Here is a 14,639-nt window from a genome sequence, read left to right on the forward strand (position 1 = left end):
GCATCGATTGTTTATTTTCTGCTTTTATTAAATACATATACAAAATTTATCCTTTGATTAAAAAAATATAGCGCTCTTTAGTTGCCCCAAATGACTTATTTTTTTTGCATTTGCAGGTTTTTACGGGAAGCTTTTCCAGGTGAGCGAAAGAGCTTTTCCTGCAAATCGTGAAGCATCTGGGGAACACTTAAAGAATAGTGACCGTTAAGCTAAAAAGAAGTGGGCGTGGCGTTCCCCTTTTCCTAATTTTAACGGCATATTTTTTTGGTGCAAATTGACAGATGGCGCTAGGGGGCGGTAAACGTGGAATTTCCAACATTTTCAATTTGCACCTATAAAAAGTTTATAATTAAACTCAGCAGAAAGAGGTGTACCACGTCCACTTTTTCTTTTTTCTCTAGCTCAAAGATCCGTATTCTTTAGGTATGCCGCATCTGGAACGCGGCTAATAGCATGAACCAAAAATACAAGATCACCTAATCAAAGAAGCAAGAAAAAAGTATATTTCTGAGTGTTTTTGACATCTGCCTAAGAATGAAAACAAACAAAGAAAACGAAAAAGGCGCGGTGATTGAGTGCGATTAAATTGGTATTTATTATTAAATATACAAAGTGAANCTATATCTGGTAGGCGATTTTTACTTGTTCTGTAGAACCATAGGTAACGTCTGCACTATTGTGAATACTTGGGTAGGTCCTTACTGTGAACGTTTACTGACATGAATCTAATTTGTTTTTGTAGTTCGTGACACGTTAAGGAATTAGGAAATGTTAAAATTCATCATAAATGCACGCTAATTAACAAAAAAAGGATAGTCTTAAGTTTAGTTGAAACGTAGATTAGTAGACCAATAAAATACTGAGAAAATGGATGCAGCTGCGTTGCATGCCCCCGTGGACTTCAACAAGGTACGTGTCTCATTTGTTCAGCTATTGAATCCTGTTTGCATTGAAATACGAATTTAATTACAGTCTTTGGAGGAAATGACCCCTGAAGAACGTATGCGCGCCGAGCATCAACTCATGCACGAAAAGCATAAAGGCCATGAAGCTATGCATTCAGAGATGGCACTTATTCTATTCATAACACTTATTGTGGCACAGGTGTCGTTGGTGGAGTGGAAGAAACGTCATTACAAATCCTACTCGGTATTTCTAACATATTGATAAAACACATGCACTTAAGAAAAAATACTTGTATTCCAATTGTAGGTCATCACGCTGCTTGCGATGTGGATAATACCACTAGCGATATCGATCTTTTACAGTTTTATACGGTTTATTATTATTTGGGTGGTATTTTCCTCATTAACAGCTTTTGTTATTAAAAAAGCAGTCAGCAAACCAATACAACGCACTTCTCCAAGGTAAGTCTAATGGAGTTATTATGAATAAAACGGGCACATATGTAAAAGATCTTTTATTCCAAATCTCTCAGATTAGTCTACAAATGGTTTCTACTAATTTATCAACTGAGTTATTGCTTGGGTATTGGTGGCTATATTGTGATGATGGCTACATTTTTAGGCTTTAACTTTATCTTCAACAAAGCACCAAACGTTTGGATGGATGCAGGCCTGATGTGCGTGTTCTATGGGCTTTATATCGGCGTATTGGGGCGTGACATATCAGAAATTTGTTCGGAAAAGATGGCAGTGCACATTGGGGTAGCATTATAGCTTTTGGAAATATGTGGTTGTATTATTAAATCGCTCTTTTTTTATTAGTATTATACTCCGCAAGGCATACCCACTCGTCACCTAGACGACAATGTTTGCGCAATTTGCGGGAATCCACTCCTTGTCAACGAAAAGGAAGAAGGTCTATTTGAAAACACATATAAGTTGAGTTGCAATCATGTTTTTCATGAATTCTGCATTCGAGGTTGGTGCATCGTGGGTAAAAAGCAGACATGTCCTTACTGCAAGGAAAAGGTCGATCTCAAAAAAATGTTTTGCAATCCGTAAGTTCATATCTTCGTTTAAAGTACAAAACCGCGTATCGTCAAAAGCGCTAACTGACATTTGCTACCAAAAATTGGATTTGCTCACACAAGCTCTTGGCNTTCTGCAAAAGCGCTAACTGACAATTGCTACCAAAAATTGGATTTGCTCACACAAGCTCTTGGCTCAATCCTTATCAATTCGTCCTGAAATATACCAGCCAGAAAAGATTGATTTATAAAAAAGAGAAGCATTTTCAAATGAGTTTTTGTTTCTAGAAAATAACGCGGTTGATACGCGGTTTTGCATTTTGTTGATACGCGGTTTTGTACTTTAAACGACGATATAAGCCAAGACCTTTTAACTAATACTAACTGAGATTCACTCGATTTTTATTTCTAGCTGGGAGCGACCGCATGTTCTTTATGGTCGTTTGCTCGATTGGATTAGGTGGCTTGTGGCTTGGCAACCGCTCATTTTCTTCATAGTGCAAGGCATAAATTGGGCGCTCGGTTTAGAATAGTAAACGGTATTTCCTCTAGTCGGTGTTCAGCAAAACAAAAATATCAAACGAAATATATAACTTGTAACAGTATCACTAATTTCTGCGTGTTGGTGTGATGAACTGTGAGCTGTATCCTTTATAATTAATGACTGTTGCGGTAACAAAATCAAATAAAAAGAAATTTGATTGTAATTTTTTAGATAGAGTATTCTCTGATAAATGCTGCAATGATAACGATTATTAATTATTTATGTGTAAAAAACTTAATTTATTTTGTATTTACATTTTACAATAAGATATTGTCACTTGAATTACTTAAACAAACTCTGCAGTGCAGTGTATAAGGCTTCAAATAAATTATGTATTTCAATCATCAGCTTTAAGTACATATGTACGTAGTAAAAAGCAATTATAGCAATCCTTCCTGATTCACTTAGCATCAACACATATGCGGACGTACATATGTAAATAAAGTCGCATTTTTAAGAGTAGACACACGTACATATATAAATTAACATAATAGACAATTGTTAAGCATATCGTTGCTGCTTTTCGACCAGGGTTATTGGTTGTAACACTTGACGTCTCTTTAGATTTTCGTAAACATTTTTCAATTTTCCAGCAGAGTGCATGCATATAAAACAAAATAGATGCAAAATTGTTAGCAGTCTAATATACATTTAGAAAATAAATAATGCACAGAAAAAATGTTAAATCTTTTGTTCGTACTTATGATTGGCACAACGTATTTAAAACTGAAATTAACAATTGTAAGCACGTTTTACTATCCCGATCACTTGAGAAAGGCATGAATGCTTGCAATAACGCCCGCAACGCCTATAAAACACTTAATATGAGTACACTAAGGTTCCACAAAATGAACTAATAACCAGAAGCACCGATCATGCTACGAATCTGCTCAAACGACAGCCAGAAGGTTAGGGACCACGGCGCCATACGGATCCAGCATGGCAAGAAACCCTTATAGAGCGCAGCAAATCCTTCCTTATTTACTGTTTGACGAAGACAATCGAGAGAGCCTTTGTAGAGTAATCCCCTAAAAAAAAAACGAACAAAAGATAACCTGAATTCAAAAATATGTAATGAAAATTGGTAACTTGCTTCAATGATATTATTTCTTTTATGGATAACATTTGGCCTCGCGCATATTTGTTTTATTAATTACACTGGATCACAAATTTTAGTTTGATTTTTGTTCTCCAGGCGCCACTATCCAATTTCTATGTAGAAATGCCTCGTGATTCCGAAAATCGAATTAATTTTTTTTTTCTTTGGATACGTTTTCGAGATATTTTCAATTTATCGTTATTCAGCTTAAAATAAAAATTGGTTCCTTTTAATCACGTATATCTTACGAACCAGTTTAAAAATTTTAATATAAAATACGGCAAATGAAAGCCATGTATACATCACTTTCCGATAGGACTGATAGTTTCTGACAAATTAATTAAATTTTTAATGAAAAAATTAAAAAAATCAAACTTTAACAGAGGAAAATTTAAAAAAATAACAGGTTCTGTGCCAAGTTTTTGCACCTGTGCTAAAACCTGTTCTGTTACAAACAAAAGGCAAGTTACTACTGAAGAAAATCGATGGATAAATAAGAAATAATGAGTGGTCAAATGAAAATGCGTAGATTTTTTGTATGAAAAATATAGCAGAAAAGCGTGTTACTCAGGTGTACGTGGCGTATGAGTAACGTTCTTTCGTGCTGATTTTTCATGCAAAACTCTGCGTATTTTCATTTGACCACTCATTATTATTTCTTAAGCTGATGTCACATAAAACTTTTGCTTCGCTTTACGTGACAGNTATATAGCAGAAAAGCGTGTTACTCAGGTGTACGTGGCGTATGAGTAACGTTCTTTCGTGCTGATTTTTCATGCAAAACTCTGCGTATTTTTGACCACTCATTATTATTTCTTATTTATTCATCGATTTTCTTCATTAGTAATTTAATTTTTTTTTGTAACAGAACAGGCTTTAGCACAAATGCAAAAATTTGGCACAGAACCTGTTACTTTTTTAATTTTTCTTCTGTTAAAGTTTGATTTTTTTCATTCTTCATTAAAAAATAAAACAAAATGGAATGATTAATTTACTTGTCAGAAACTATGTCCTATCGGAAAGTGATGTATATATATGGTTTCTGGAGAATTTTATTAGCTTTCTTTTGCCGTATTTTATATTAAGATTGTTAAATTGGTTCTTAAGATATACGGGATAAAAAGGAACCAATTTTTGCTTTAAGCAGAATAACGGCAAATTGAAAATATCTTGAAAACATATCCATAGAAAAAAATTGACTCTATTTTCGGAATCACCGAGCAATTCTACATAGGAATTGGATAGTGGCATCCACATAACATTTTTGTTGTAAACCAGCGTTATTATTTATGATTTTGGTGACAAAAAAACTTACTAATAATATATACCTTAATTTTAAAATTATGTGTGTATTAATTTTATATTATTATGGCCTTATTCATAAAAACTATAGTAGCTTTATAAAAGGTTTATGAATTGGAAAATGTATGAAAACGTCAATTTATAAAGCTCTTTAGACCTACTTTATTTTTTATGAATAAGGCCATTAGAATCTACTTTTTTTATACGATATTACAAAATCTGCACTCACCTGCCCCTTTCGTCCGTAGGCTGATTCATTATTCTTGTCTTTACTACATCTGCAGGGGTGCCCATAATCGCGGCCACAAATCCGGCACAAATTGAGGAGAGCACATGTACTGTATGACAGTCTGGCATATTCAGTTTGATCATAATCAATCGCTTTATGGTATCGTAAGTTGTAAGATCACCAAGATTAACAAGTGCAGCACGCTGCACATTCGGGATGCTACCTTTCCACAGGCCAGGTATGCCCCCACGGCGGACTATTTCCTTTAAAGCATGTGCGGCGCCGTGGACGCGCGCTGGCTCGCCCATCAATCGACGTTTCCCTTCCATTTGAATTTGTACCTTAACTAAATCGGCGGGAGATGCCAGCCATTGTGCCACAGCGCCTGCTGATACACCACAGAGGGCTGACTTCCAAAGGGGCAAAGTAATATGGCCGTTTTCATCGTTGCCCAACTTCCGACGTAGAAAGTCATAGCTACATATGCGTACACCGCTGAAAATATATAAAGACATCTTGACTTTAAAATCCTACTAAGAGAAAGCAAACAAGTTTTCGCTAAATACATACCTGTAGACAACATGGCGGTACAGTGCAGGCGTCACACCTTGCCACAATTTCATTGTGCCCTCTTCCCTGACAATACCGCATGCAGTCGCAACCATGCCACGATACTGCTTTTTTGATCCGTTGACATCACCATGGAATCAGGGAGAGAGAACGAGAGTAAGAGGAGTAGAATGAATGCACTGCGCCCCAGGTGGCATTTGGGGATTACGAGTAAACGAATAGTAACATATAAATAAAACACTTTTTGCTAATGGTTATAGGTGGATAATTAAATTACTATATGATGTATGGAATGAATGTAGGTTAGGATGGGTGATACAGGTTTTGTTTGCCCTCGAATCCGATAATATTCATATACAGACATACGTACATACATACATACGTGTCGAAAAAAAAAGGATTGCATTAACCAAAATACACAGTCACATTCAAAAACTTTGACACCTACATATGTATTTTATGCATTTAATAAAGAAGTGTCACATAGTCACCTTAGGTTTAACGCCCTTGTCTGTCTTCGGTTCGGCACTCACTGCTTCGCCCTGAATTTGCAGACGTGTTTTGGTTAAATCAAGGGGATATGTAGTTAACTCAGCTATGGAAGCGGCCACTACTGATACCACATAAGTGCAAGCGAAAGAATCTGCATAATCATACTTTACAGGACGTAGTTGATTGCGTGTAGAAGTAGATGGAGTTGGGGGAGGTGGGGGCGCCTCAGCTCCTGATGTGGTCTGAGCCTGGCTCTGCATTATGATGCTTCTTTTAACACTAATTCTAAAATGACGTACATGAAGAAAGATAATACATACATATATATATTAAATGTTGTGTGCATTGAACATCACTTTCATCAATGCAAAATGCGGTAAAGGACAAATTCGGGATTTAGTATATCAGATAGGTTTCCTAAAAAAGGCGATAAAACTCATAATTCGGTATATACATATGTACATACATTTCTACATATCCACAGCTTGGAATTTTAGCAAGGGGTATCTATGTATATATTACTATATCGACCCCTTTGCGCGAAATTATCATATCAGCATTTTTTTTTTTAATTTTACTTTTAATTTGGTTCCGGCGAAAAATAATTTTTTCCAATAATGCGGAGCACGCGATATCTTTTCGCTGATATCTAATCATAGATTTTGCATAGTCCGCAATGTTCTAAAAGTCCAAAGTATATGCGGATTTTAGCCGTAAATGATAACTCGATTATATCGGTGATTTTTTGATTCTCTTCATAGTTTGTGACCATCGTACGTCAAATGCGTTAAACACATGCAGATAACTTATGTACATCATTAGTGCGTTCCAGATGCTTCACGATTGGCAGGTTTTACACGATTTGCACCTTATGGAAGCCCCTGGAACGGCTTCCCGTAAAAAACCTGCAAATCGTGAAGCATCTGGAACGCAACTATTAATTAGTCAAGCCCCCGTAATTCGCAGAGACTCTTCTCTTGTTGTCTATATTTCTCTGCTATCGCTTTCTGATTAATTTTAGCCATTGATATACATATGTACATAGATATGTATAAACAACCATATAAAAAATTGGCATTGATTATTAACATTTTGCATGTGATCCCATCTGATCAAATGTTTTGATTACAAAAGCTACATATGTACATATGCAGGTGCATACATCTATGTAATATATGCAGTCTGCGTGTATGGCCTTTCAATGATAAAATTGGTCATTCTATTCCATTTAACTCGGCAAACTAGCTGGAACTCATCGCACTACAGAATTATTAAATAAGATTTCTAAGTTATCACTTATAATAAAAACTTTCACTTACATTCTGTCACAAACCAACTTTACATAATGAATCCCCTCAAATACATAAGTCATATGCAATCAGCCACTTGCTGTTCGATTAACCCACTATTTAATAGCCACTCGTTTCACTAACTTAGCACAATAGGATACTTCCCAGCGATTTCAAATAATTTTGATTCTTATCAATAATTCACTAACCTTTATCAGGAGAGCAAAACAAAATTATAAAAATAATGAACTGTGCTACGCCAATCATGGCACAATTTAGGAATGACGGAAAGACATCGATCCATCGAAAATATCGATGTTTTGCTTCGATACATCGATGTTTTATTAAAACTGACATCTCTAGTACATTGAACCGTTATACGATGTTTCCTCGATTCGTAATTCGCTCTCTAACGCTAGGCGCACATTGCATCCGATAGGCCGACCGATTTCGGCCGAACAATTTGACCGTCCGACCTGATACGCACACTTAACCAGATTATTTGCCGATCGCACAAACAAATCTAGTTTTCATTACAATTTTGTAAGCAGCGAAATATTTTGATACATTTGAATTGACATACTCTAAACATGTGATTTTATGTGTAATTGTTTTGTTTTTGCACCCAATATGTTAATTTTTCGCAGTCCATTTTGGTACTTTTCACCTGACATCGGACGAGAAAAACAAACATGTTTGAATTTATGGTCACTGACGCACGTCAACGGCCGATGTCGGTTCGGTTATCGGTTTATGTTTGAGAGTGCTCATATAATCACAAGTGTATTCATATCGTCCGCATATAGCTGATATCGGCCGAGCACAATTCTGCCGATGCCGGCTGCAGTGTGCGCGTAGCATTAGTAATTCTCTAAGTAATTCGTGAATTATCCTGTTTCCACAACACACACACATTCGTAATTCGTTTGGCAGCTCTACTTCTTGTTCTTCGCTATTTATTATTATTTTTGTGTACTGCAAATATGGAAGATGGAGCAAAAATTCCAGGTATTACAAAAGATTTTAATTTATATAGAGAATGTTTTATTAATTTTCCTGCAGCTAGAAAAAGTGCCAGCAAATGGAACCGGGCCGTGAAAACTTCAATATATTTCCGATAAATATTAGAGCATGCACCGATTCGTTCGTCATTCGCATGGTAATTCGCTCTCACAATTTTGTATGGCGAATTACGTAGTTCGAAGGGTAATTGGATGGCGAATGACGATTGGGAGAGCGAATTACTAAGAGAGAGCATATTACGAAACGTGGAAACGTCGTATTATTCCAGTTTTTCAATTGTATAAAAAATGACTTTGACCAAGTTATTTAAATGGCTCCAAAAGTTTCTGTTAGAAATATAATTAGCTCAGTAATTGATTTCAAATTTTCTACAATTTTGCGAATAACATATTTTGCTGTGAAGCATTATCTGAAAAATCCTATGCAAATCGATGCATTGATGTATGCCCTTCCATGCCTCGAAAAATATCAATGTATATTTCATATCATCGAATCAAAGAAAAACATCGATGTATTTTCGCCACTGACATACGTAGCTCAATTAAAAAGGTGCCGGTTTCAAACCAGTGTTGCCATGAACACATTTTTTTCCTACCAAAATTTTCTACCACGACCAACCAAAACCTATCGAAATTAGTCGCCTTTCAGAAACGTAAAGTCTTGAAAGCAATTTTTTCGCATTCTCTTTTTTTCTATTTTCTTCCATACGCGTCAACTTTTATTGAATTCAAGTTCTTGGTTCATTAAATAGGAACCAACGAAAACATCCAAAGAGACAAGAAAACTTGCAATTGAATTGACGGTACGGAGCTATCTGTACTCTTCCCTCTCTTCTCACCTCCTTCGCCATGGAAAGCGCAGACTTGAAAGCAAGATTTGACGTGTCTGAAAGCTGACTTAGCACAGTAGTGATGCGCTGAGTTTTATGACTTTGTTAGAATCGGGGGGTAATACTGTAAAGTCGCCTCATGTAAGCACCGTAACCGGCCGTCTTCACTTGCTGGAAAATCTCGCTTGCGTGACGACGCATGGAAAATACAAATTTGGCCTGAAAAGCTCGAACGTTCGTCTTTTTCACTAATGCATGCATACTTTTCTAATTGCCTTAATCCCTGGATTGATTATTTTCAACACAGTAAATCAGACAATAACGTCAATTAACGTCTTGTGCAAGAAAGAAGAGAAATTCATAACAAAAGAACTAAAATTAAATAACACAAGAGACGCTGACGTGTATGTTTCAATTTTGTCTCTTCTTTATTATTTTTTAGTTTTTAGCTTAAATAGCTCGCGCGAAATGCGTATTATAATACAAAGCTCACGTCCGACATTTTACTCAAAATTAATTTTCATAACTATTGTCAGGACACCTACACCACGGAGACTATTATCAGCTTTTTCGACAACTAATACAGATTTCTTTATTGCCTTGACAGCATTGTCTAATGTAAACGCGCCGTTTCGCTTGCGAGAAAAACAAGCGTGCGAGATTTGCAAGCATGTGAAGGCACCCTGTAAAATGTTGCATATTTCACCGGGCAATATTTTGTAATGCTGGAAACACATTTGGAACGACTAAACGCTGGGAGAAGCGACATCTTAAATTTGTACGAGTTTGACCAAGGCGCATCAATACAAGGTGGTGTTGATTGAATAGCTGATTAGATATTTTTGTCTCTCCACTAGTACAAGAGAATGTCATCCAAGACGAAATTATCTCCTATTTTCTTTCGTTTTGACATCCTGATGTACGAAAAAGCAATAACCAAATACACGGGACTTTTACTTATATGCAATTGCCACCACCTTGTATGGCTGCGCCTTGAGTTTGACTTAAAAGAACAGGAACAGCCCTATCTGTCACTAGAAAATTATAAACGGATCTTGAGGCGAATTTAATGTGCCCTGATAACGNTTTGACTTAAAAGAACAGGAACAGCCTTATCTGTCAATAGAAAATTATAAACGGATCTTGAGGCGAATTTAATGTGCCCTGATAACGTTTGTTTGTTTTTTGCCAAATTGACAAAATCAGCTGTTTTTGTGCGTTATCTTATTTTTTATTTGTTGTGTTAAATTACAAAAAAACAAATGGTTTATGAACTTCACTCTTTATTAAATTTCAAACTAAATAGTACAAAATAATTTCCATACATTTACTTTTCTCGGTTCGTAAACATTAAATAATATATGTACATACATATATATGTATGTACATATGTACATATGTATATGTATCTCTAAGCACCCAGCAAGAACGACCTAACGCATTCTCCAATACACTTACAAAATTGTCAATAAAAGCCAACACATTTGCATATTAGCGATATCCATATGCAATGATTTCTCCAGGAGCCCTATGTAAAATGATGGAAGGTTTTTGAATATCTTACAAAAACTGTTTGTAGTACTAGGCGTATATAACGTATTAGTTAACAGATAGGGTTCTTTCTGGGCAATAAATAGATAAACGCTCATATACGTGTGTATAGCTACATNTACAAAAACTGTTTGTAGTACTAGGCGTATATAACGTATTAGTTAACAGATAGGGTTATTTCTGGGCAATAAATAGATAAACGCTCATATACGTGTGTATAGCTACATATGTATGAATGCATAATCATATTTTTTTCTTAATGCCCTACAGCTTTATAAAATATTCAAACCATTTCTAAATTTATTAGTACCAATGTAATTTTTTGTTTGTAATATAGTAAAAGAAATACATATATGTATGTGGGTGTGTTAATATATAATGGAAAAAGAGAAAATAACGAATATTACAAAGAACTTTGTTTAAATGGGAAACAAAGAAATTGTATTTTAATTATGTAAATTAACACTCTCCCTCACGTCGCATTCGCCTCATTACACGCTTGTTTCATTCCATGTTAACGGATATCACAACATTCACTTGTGGACAACTGTCGCTGTTGGACGCATCTGTCGACATCAATAACTGCGACATTCGGTCGGAAAGTTCAGCTTGTGTATCCGCCATACCTGGGGGAACCATCCAAATAGGTTCTATATACGAAATAAGAAATTAATTGCCTCTAATTAGCTTACAACTGTAAGAAATAATTTCGCAACTTAATTTTAAAACAAATTCACTGATCGTCATTATCAATGCAAAAGTTACTAAACGACCTACAGAAGTATGTATATTTGGAATTGTACCTTGTAATAGTTTTCTCTTATATACATATGAACATACATATATGTGTATGTGGATAGAAACACAACTGCGCAACAAAGAGATTTAATAGCATTCTAAGAACAACCATGCAAGTACATGCTATACAAATTTAATGTACCTAGCTGCAATTTAGAATCTTTTACATCAATGATGACGATATATTTACTCATCCTCGTAGAAAATACAAGTACTCTGAATTCTATTGTTTTTTTTTATAAATAAGCGTAATAGCTACCTCCCACGTTCCAGCCGTTCGGTGTACATAATCTCCACATAATCGCTGGCTGTGTTGGAGGAATATCGGCTAAAATATCACAAGTTTCTCCTGGCTTTAAAGCAGGCACTTCAATGCGCTGCTTTTGACTAGGCGCCGTTAGGTAGCATCCATTGGGCCAGTCGATGGTGCCATCATTTTGTAATCTAAACGCTTGCTGATGTTCACTTGGACGAGATTGGCGCACAATCTTCATCGAAGGCAGCGTTTGAAAAGTGTGAATATCCAAGTAGCAACCGACTGCAGTTTGCAGATTCCTTAATAAATACAAATAGAATTTAAGAAAAGGAAGTTAAAGTTTAATCGTAAATAAGATCTTACCAGTTGCTCATTTCCAAATAAAATTTCGCTGCATCTTGATCTACTTGGTTGTTCATCAGACTTTGAAATTGCCTTACCAAATCCTCATGATCAGTTGTGCCCAAACAGCTAAATTGTTGTAGAAGTAAAGAGTCAATATCAACTTCATTTCTAAGAAGATGCTGCTGTTGTAGAAGGTAATGCTGTTGTTCCATTCCTTGTGGTTGTGATGATGGTTGCCCCATTAGTGGTAATTTCATTTGCGGCGGTGCCGGCAGAGGTATAGCTTGCCCAGATGACACAAAGGGAGGCGATGATGATGGATTTATCGTTGAAGGTTCAAACCCATTTGTTGCTGGTGAAGAGAAAGGTACAGACAAGGGCGTGGTTAAAGTTCCCCCAAACTGTGTCTGAAAAGCTGGTTCACATTGCATTTGCAGTTGTTGATGTTGTTGTGGCTGCTGTTGCAAACTATCAGATTGTTGGTTCTGCTGTTGTTGCTGATCGAAGCTCTCGCTTATATCCATCTTGGTAATACTATACCGCAGAGCTAAACTAAGTGCATATGGAAGAAATTTATTCGCGAATTAGTCAAATTGCATTAAAATTCCTTGTCCGAGTAGTGAACAAAATAGACCTAGACCCACTGATCAACCTAAATCTAACACCTTTGTCCTCTGATCTTCTCTTTGTCTGTAGGTTACCAACGCACGTATACATATATATTGTGTTGTTTATTACCTTTTGGGTTGCGTACTGTTGTTCACAAATGATTTGCTAATTAAACTTCCAAACGCATATACGCACTTTTAAATTTATTATTATTACCAATAATTGTGACAAATAAGACAAATAATTTCTTAAGTATATATCTTGGAATTCTCCTACAGATGCTGATAAACGCAATTAGTGCAACAATAAAATAAACATAAAGAAGAGGTGAAAAAAATCACTCCAATGTCAATTCATACACGCAGGGTCGCTTTTTTGATATTCAGAGGGATTAATACTAGGTTTACATCAAAAATGATAGAATACAAGATTGCGCAATCCCGGTAGTGATGTGATTTCTAGGGTAAAAGTAAACAAAACCGAAGAGGATAAAAGAAAATTTCGGAAGTCAATTATCTTAATATTCCATTTTTCGATAGGAAACGTGTTTTAATTGGTTGAAACATGATTGAAAATATGATTTGTAACAACAATTAATAAAGAAAACGTGTTAAACTGTGAATTTAGTGAAAAGGCTGTAAGCTTAGTTTCGAACGCGTCAAAAGAGAGGAACATTGAGTGTTCGAAAAATTCGCAGCGAGGGAATCGTGCAAACGTGCTCTAGCTCGTTAAAATATATGGGTAGCATTGTTGTAAATTTTGGCTCTGCGGATTCACAATGTCAGAATCGCGGTTATGTGCGCTTCGCTTTCATATGTAATTATAAAATAATCTCAGATTAAACCGATAAATTTTCGCTGTCCAACCTAGTTTTATCGATTATTTTTGCGAAGAGTAGAAATGCCAAATGAACAAAGTAAACAAAAATGGTTGGATAATTATCATGATGCAATAATACAAGGTGGTATCAGTTGGGACAGCTCGATTTGACACTCCCTTAACTCAGTAGAATGAGAAGAAAAATGGGAAGAAATTAATCCGCATTTGGGCGAAAAATATAAAATTTCACATTTTCTCCTATACAAAATTTGCTTTTTTATAGTATATTCGTAATGAAATTAAATAAAATAAGATAAAATACCTTTTCAAGAAAACAAAATGTGTATACTGAGAAAAAATAAAAAACATTCAACTATATTATTAGGCAAAGAATTGTTAAAGGGCTTGTTTCATCATGGATAATTATTGACAGTTGCGGTTTGACACTTCCTTACAAAAGGNATAACACTGTTTCACCTAAGGCTTGTTGCATCATGGATAATTATTGACAGTTGCGGTTTGACACTTCCTTACAAAAGGTTGCATTTGCGAAGGAAGGAGAAAGGAAAATGACATTCCTTGGTGCGAAAATGGTAGTAGAAAAGTATGAAAAGTAAGTAATTTCAATCGAAATATCGACGAAATTTTAAGTGAAAAAGGATCGAAGTTAAAATAAAACTACTATGAGTTTTATGTAAGCATCGAATTTAAAAACAATTTACGCTTTCATCATTTAAATATGCCTTATAAGCATATACAAATAAACATATTGCAGTAAAACGTATACTTCTATTTCATACGTAAGCTACACTCTTTCAAGGAAATTAGCTGGTTCATGCAGGTGCATTATATAATTAATAAAAGCAATAAATTAAAACAAAAGTAATAAAAACACTTTAAATTTTGTATGGCAACAACGGCGATGGAACGTGAGTGAAGTAAAAGGAAATT

At 35.5% G+C, this 14,639-nt stretch overlaps 3 protein-coding genes across 13 annotated transcripts; 1 reads left to right on the top strand and 2 right to left on the bottom strand.

Moving 5' to 3' along the window:
- The first annotated feature begins 666 nt into the window (after window positions 1–666).
- Window positions 667–2,545, top strand: LOC108363287 (RING finger protein 121). The gene is made up of 6 exons (XM_017616604.1): window positions 667–909; window positions 973–1,149; window positions 1,213–1,367; window positions 1,439–1,667; window positions 1,728–1,963; window positions 2,346–2,545. The coding sequence occupies exons 1-6, from the start codon at window positions 868–870 to the stop codon at window positions 2,464–2,466; spliced, it is 960 nt and encodes a 319-aa protein (XP_017472093.1). The 5' UTR covers window positions 667–867; the 3' UTR covers window positions 2,467–2,545.
- An 89-nt stretch (window positions 2,546–2,634) lies between these two features.
- Ucp4A (Uncoupling protein 4A) lies at window positions 2,635–7,749 on the bottom strand. Of its 10 annotated transcripts, none has more exons than XR_001847595.1 (7): window positions 7,489–7,725; window positions 6,169–6,454; window positions 5,678–5,784; window positions 5,108–5,602; window positions 3,348–3,505; window positions 3,178–3,285; window positions 2,635–3,035 (listed from the first exon to the last, which is right to left on the bottom strand). XR_001847595.1 is itself a non-coding variant. In XM_017616597.1 (7 exons), exons 3-7 carry the CDS (start codon window positions 6,427–6,429, stop codon window positions 3,242–3,244), a joined length of 1,065 nt encoding a protein of 354 aa, XP_017472086.1. In that variant the 5' UTR covers window positions 6,430–6,454; window positions 7,332–7,429; window positions 7,489–7,725; the 3' UTR covers window positions 2,635–3,241. The 10 variants fall into 10 exon arrangements, 8 of the variants coding, with proteins under 8 accessions (XP_017472086.1, XP_017472090.1, XP_017472087.1 ...); XM_017616597.1 differs by adding an exon at window positions 7,332–7,429 and having other exon boundaries at window positions 2,635–3,285; XR_001847596.1 differs by having other exon boundaries at window positions 3,178–3,505.
- A 3,237-nt stretch (window positions 7,750–10,986) lies between these two features.
- LOC108363288 (uncharacterized) lies at window positions 10,987–13,212 on the bottom strand. Of its 2 annotated transcripts, none has more exons than XM_017616606.1 (4): window positions 12,999–13,190; window positions 12,279–12,807; window positions 11,919–12,214; window positions 10,987–11,511 (listed from the first exon to the last, which is right to left on the bottom strand). In XM_017616606.1, exons 2-4 carry the CDS (start codon window positions 12,782–12,784, stop codon window positions 11,366–11,368), a joined length of 948 nt encoding a protein of 315 aa, XP_017472095.1. In that variant the 5' UTR covers window positions 12,785–12,807; window positions 12,999–13,190; the 3' UTR covers window positions 10,987–11,365. The 2 variants fall into 2 exon arrangements, with proteins under 2 accessions (XP_017472095.1, XP_017472094.1); XM_017616605.1 differs by having other exon boundaries at window positions 10,988–11,511; window positions 12,279–12,812; window positions 12,999–13,212.
- Between the last annotated feature and the right edge of the window lie 1,427 nt (window positions 13,213–14,639).

This window comes from Rhagoletis zephyria, unplaced genomic scaffold, assembly GCF_001687245.7.
Source record: "Rhagoletis zephyria isolate East Lansing unplaced genomic scaffold, Rhagoletis_zephyria_1.1 Rzeph_scaffold_01233, whole genome shotgun sequence".
In the NCBI taxonomy this organism is placed as follows: Eukaryota; Metazoa; Arthropoda; class Insecta; order Diptera; family Tephritidae; genus Rhagoletis; species Rhagoletis zephyria.

Excerpts from the sequence above, each read along its gene's own strand:
- LOC108363287 (XM_017616604.1), top strand. The coding sequence starts at position 868 with ATGGATGCAGCTGCGTTGCATGCCCCCGTGGACTTCAACAAG. Across the intron at positions 1,368-1,438 it reads ATACAACGCACTTCTCCAAG|ATTAGTCTACAAATGGTTTC; the intron begins GTAAGTCTAATG and ends CAAATCTCTCAG. Across the intron at positions 1,668-1,727 it reads AGATGGCAGTGCACATTGGG|TATTATACTCCGCAAGGCAT; the intron begins GTAGCATTATAG and ends TTTTTTTATTAG.
- Ucp4A (XM_017616594.1), bottom strand. The coding sequence starts at position 7,541 with ATGACTTATGTATTTGAGGGGATTCATTATGTAAAGTTGGTTTGTGAC. Across the intron at positions 5,603-5,677 it reads TACCGCCATGTTGTCTACAG|CGGTGTACGCATATGTAGCT; the intron begins GTATGTATTTAG and ends ATATATTTTCAG. Across the intron at positions 3,506-5,107 it reads CCTACGGACGAAAGGGGCAG|GGGATTACTCTACAAAGGCT; the intron begins GTGAGTGCAGAT and ends TTTTTTTTTTAG.
- LOC108363288 (XM_017616606.1), bottom strand. The coding sequence starts at position 12,784 with ATGGATATAAGCGAGAGCTTCGATCAGCAACAACAGCAGAACCAACAA. Across the intron at positions 12,215-12,278 it reads TATTTGGAAATGAGCAACTG|GAATCTGCAAACTGCAGTCG; the intron begins GTAAGATCTTAT and ends GTATTTATTAAG. Across the intron at positions 11,512-11,918 it reads GAACGGCTGGAACGTGGGAG|AACCTATTTGGATGGTTCCC; the intron begins GTAGCTATTACG and ends TTTCGTATATAG.